The sequence below is a fragment of the Papaver somniferum genome, chromosome 8, assembly GCF_003573695.1.
Source record: "Papaver somniferum cultivar HN1 chromosome 8, ASM357369v1, whole genome shotgun sequence".
NCBI lineage: Eukaryota > Viridiplantae > Streptophyta > Magnoliopsida > Ranunculales > Papaveraceae > Papaver > Papaver somniferum.
Genome location: NC_039365.1, coordinates 109871420 through 109876101, shown reverse-complemented (window position 1 = coordinate 109876101; position 4682 = coordinate 109871420). Strand labels below are relative to the sequence as shown.

Below are 4682 nucleotides of genomic sequence, written 5' to 3'. Positions count from 1 at the left end.
AATAATCCCGTGCATTACATTTGTTAAAATTTAAGCAATTTTCTTAATTGAGGATCCGCCTTACGCACAACTCTCCACTTTTCCTCAAAAATCAGCAATTCGTATTTTTCCCATCAACGCTTTGTAAAGATATGATTTGTATAATGAATATAAGGTGAATCCGCGTACCACTACTTTCAATGCTAATGAAGTAGCCGCGTTATCTTCTTCTTGGACATCACCTCCCTTTGGATCGGTTAAAGTTAATATTGATGGAGTTAACGGAAGACATGCTATTGCTGCTGGTGTTGTTATTAGAGACGAGCCTGGGAATGTCGTGGCATGCCAAGGATTTTATGAAGGTGATTGGGGGGGTTCAGAACAACAACAAGCATTGGAAGCTGAAGTTCAAGCTTTTCTAAAAGGATTCCAATTGGTCAAGCCTCTTAATCTCTTTGAAGTGATTTTAAAAGGCGAATCGAGATCGATGGTAGACCTTATCAAACTAACTTCCTATGGAATTTAATGAGTTTGGTTTTAGATTATAGATGTTTCAAATCTTCTTTTTCTTATTGCTCTGTCAATTTCATTTCTAGAACGAAAAATTCAGTAGCCCATGTGTTTGTAGAGGATGCAATATCCTCTCATAATTCTGCGATATTTGATTAATGAAACCTACTTTTCCCCTAAGAAAACACAACATAACAAAAAGGTATTTTTCTAAAACACACAACAATATCATTGTGGATGTTTTTTAAGTCCCTTGACTCCCTTCATATGAAACAAAAAACTATCGGTGCGGCTAGGATGTGGCCGGGCACATGCTTATATAATAACACGTCTTATAAAGTATAATTTTTTTTCCAAAACGGTTTTATTACCTAAATGTTTGTCTTAATTTCCTACAAAAATAAATAAAAATAAAGCAATTACGGATATTTAAAGAATTAAATTTTTAATTTAAATATGCGTTAAAATATTATGATAGATGTACGTGGCCCGACCACATTTTAATTGGAGCGAAACAATGTCTCTATCTAAATGGGTTGATCTAAACACTATGGGCTGAAATATACTTCCCTCATAAGAATCTCCGAAGAAGCCTGAAACTGCAAATTTCCAGGTGGTGATATCTGATCATCTTTGTTTCGTCTTTGTCGTCATGCTTATTTTTGCTCTTTTCATAATGCTTCCTATAAAATCGTTTCCCGACTTCTTATTTTATCATTCTTGAGTGTAAATCCATTTGAAACCCTAGATTTCATTCAGTCAATCTTTAACTGTTTCATTTCCTCTGCTTCCGGTTCTTCCTCTCTAGTAAGTGTTCTTTCCTGTATAGCCCTTACCAATATCATTTCTATACATTTTTTAGCCTTCTTTTTGTTGATCAGGATTATAATTTTGGATTTTTTATATCATTTTCTTGATTCTTACGTTTATGCTGTTTCGTATGTGTGCATATTGGTTCACGATGTTCTGAAAGGTCTGATTTTAGGGTTTCATTACTCTATTTCAAGTTAGGCAAGCGGATTAATTCCGTGAAAATTTTCCGAAATTGTTCGTTGATTGGTTGCTAATGTTTAACTATCACTTACTTGCCAATAAATGCAGGATCATCTATTAATTTTTTTTTCATAAATGCAAAATTTAGATAATCCTACAAATGTTCTTTGTCATTAGATGTTTTGAGGCTTTATATAACGATTACTAGCACGGTGAGTACTCTAGCTCGAAAGGTTTAAGTATCGTCATAATCTGACTACTTGGGTGCAATTCTGTTAGTGAATCAACGGATGCACATAATGTTCGCTACCTTGTTGAAAGACTACACCAGGCAGTAGATAGTAAGCATTTTGCCCAATGTTGGTTCCTTGTGTTGTTGAAGTAGTATGCGATTTCGATTTGGCATATTAGAGAGACTAATATGAAGTGCATGCACGATTGACCTAGAAATTGAATATGTATTCATCTAACATGCTTTAGATATACAATTATCTTTTTTTAGAGCATGGTACACTTGTTTAAAATGCATTTATAGTTTGATATTGTGAGTTGCAGGTCAAAGGTCAAAACTTAAAGGGAAAAAGTTTCGCACAGAGCTTAATGGAACTTAACAATATGGCATCTGCATCTGCTTCACAATCGCCGAGTGGTCTGAACAACTTTGCACCAGGATTCGTTGTGCCAGGTTTATCCTTGCCTGATATGGGTGTGGGATCCGATGTTTGTAACTCATTAGCTTTGCAGCAGTATCAGTTTGATCAGTTGATAGTAAGTCGGCTAACGTTAACACAACAGCAGGCAGATTCACTTGCTGAAAGGACCAAAGCGGCTGCTGAACGCTCTGCAGCCAGTGCTGCTGAGATCTGCAGTCTTTTAAAAGATGAAAAGAGTAATGTACTTGAAGCTAGTGCTGCTGAGATCTGCAGTCTTTTAAAAGATGAAAAGAGTAATGTACTTGAAGTGAACTATGTGGACCAACAGGCAGATGCACTTGCTATAAGCATCAAGGCGGCTGCTGAGCGAGCTGCAGCTCATGCTGCTGACATCAGCAGACTCTTGAATGATGAAAAGTGTGATCACTGTGATGCACCTGAAGTGAAAAATGTAGAATTGATGCGGAAAAGGTAAGCAATTTCTTACTTTTCGTAATTTGAGAACTTTCGAATCTTTCGTTGGTTAAGAATGGCTAGTTGTTAGTTTCTTTTAGTTGTTAGTGTTGGAAACAGTTTATCACTGTTGATAATTTCCTGCATTCTTGTTTTTAATATTCCCTACCACTAGATAAAACCAGAAGGGTCCAATTGTTTAACAAAGAGTTGATCTAGTTGTTTTTTATCTGTTAAGTATAGGCAAGATAGTCATACAACATAGTAAATAATATTACAAGAACTAATTTTGGACTTCGGGAGGTCTCAATAGAAGTCAGCAGTATGTCCTAAAATTATATCATGTTGCACACTGCCACACTTACTGAATTGGGGAATCCATTCCTCAATGATTCAACTCTGTACTTCACAAAGTTCTGGCCATACTAGTGTTTCTGGTGATAGCAGAACATATCATTTACCTATATCACCCAAGTTTATGAATGAGAGAAAGGTAGACGGTTATTCACCTGTAATGGTTCTTAATGGGGCTGAAGAAATAGAAGAAGGGGAGTTGATATTGAGTCCAAAGCATTGAGAATAATCAGGAAAAGGTGCAAAGGTCATGATCAAGAGAGATACCACAGTAAGCAATGAAAAGAGTTGTATGAAGATAACGGCACAAAATGAGGTAATCTTAGTATTAAGGTTCACAGAGTAATGAAGAAGAACAAGAAGCACAGGGATTAGACTTGGTCTTGAAGTTATCCAATTGATGACATGCCAAGCGTAGAAAATAGTAGGAGAAGATCAAAATAGTTAATAGAAAAAAGAAGTCAGCTGTAGACTATCAGTAGGACTTCAAAGCTTTAGTATCTCCAATTTAGGAAAGTATGCAGGGTGATCCCAAATTTTCATTTAAGGTCAGATGAAGATTTGTATTCTTTTTTAAGTTTTCTTAATACACTGACATAAAGTAATCGCATGTGTGACGTCTTTGGGCAGAATATCACACACTTTGAGTAGATATACTTAATTTGCATCTTCATAATGAGATCTCACATGTTTAGCTTAGAATATGCAGTTGAGAGCTTTTTTTATATTAATTAAAACTTAAAATACAAAATTTAGAAACAGTCTTATACATCAGGCGCATAGTTACATATCTAATTGGGAAGATCGAGTGACATGATTAGAATGACATTTGGTTGATATTTCGACGCCATTTTTCTTATGAGACTCAAACGACGGTGAATTTGAAGCTAATTTTTTCTTAGGGCCAATGATGTTTGGTACCACAATAGAATTTAACGAAACACAAAATACCACAACTTAACATAATAGCATTCTATTTATCTCGCACATATGTAATTAGATTTTTAGATCCACTGTTTTGATATGGGATCTGGTTTTCAGGCATAATTGATTTGGGTTATTGGAGATCAGAGTTTTCCAATTTTTAGGCATCATTTCATTCAGCTCAATCAAGAGCTAGCACAGGGACGGTTGATGATCGATAAAATAGATGGTTGTTGTAACGAAAGAGTATTGATTTGGTCGGTAAGTTCGTGAGGAAGGGTTTCCAGTAAAACAGTTTTAAATAGACTCGTGATGGAAAATCATGATGGTCCTTTAAGGTTCTGATCAGAATTTACATCGTTTCTGTGGGGTTCGTTTGTTGAATGACTACTTAGGATTTCCATTTATGTTGGTTCAGCAGAAGTAAGTTTGTGTTGCAACCGATGAACTGTATGGTATAAGAAAGTTTAAAATTGATTAGTTATGATGATTCATGTCAATCTAAAAAACAGTATCTTGTGTAACTGATTTCAAATCTCTATTCTTGAGACTTTAATAGGATGTTGTTTCAATTAGTTTTACTTCTTCTTCAAACAGTAGCATTCCTAATGCGAACTAGAAACGGTATCCATTAGTTATTAATTTTCCTTAATCTGGCCATTAAAAACAGTCGCAATGTCATAGACATATCTCAAGGGTAGCGTGAATATGGTGCTATTAAGTTAAGAGTCCGTCGGCGTTTACTCGGCTTAAACGGCTTTAGGATCCACATAATTCATGTGTCGCACATCTATCAAATAAGAAACGCAAAAACTG

The 4682-nt window shown here is 35.5% G+C and overlaps 1 protein-coding gene across 2 annotated transcripts; it reads left to right on the top strand.

The window, feature by feature from the left end:
- The first annotated feature begins 1098 nt into the window (after nucleotides 1–1098).
- On the top strand, nucleotides 1099–4441 carry LOC113303235. 2 transcript variants are annotated; one of them, XM_026552260.1, is made up of 4 exons: nucleotides 1099–1296; nucleotides 1762–1823; nucleotides 2038–2606; nucleotides 3984–4441. In XM_026552260.1, the coding sequence occupies exons 3-4, from the start codon at nucleotides 2083–2085 to the stop codon at nucleotides 3991–3993; spliced, it is 534 nt and encodes a 177-aa protein (XP_026408045.1). In that variant the 5' UTR covers nucleotides 1099–1296; nucleotides 1762–1823; nucleotides 2038–2082; the 3' UTR covers nucleotides 3994–4441. The 2 variants fall into 2 exon arrangements, with proteins under 2 accessions (XP_026408045.1, XP_026408044.1); XM_026552259.1 differs by lacking the exon at nucleotides 1762–1823.
- Nucleotides 4442–4682: the final 241 nt, after the last annotated feature.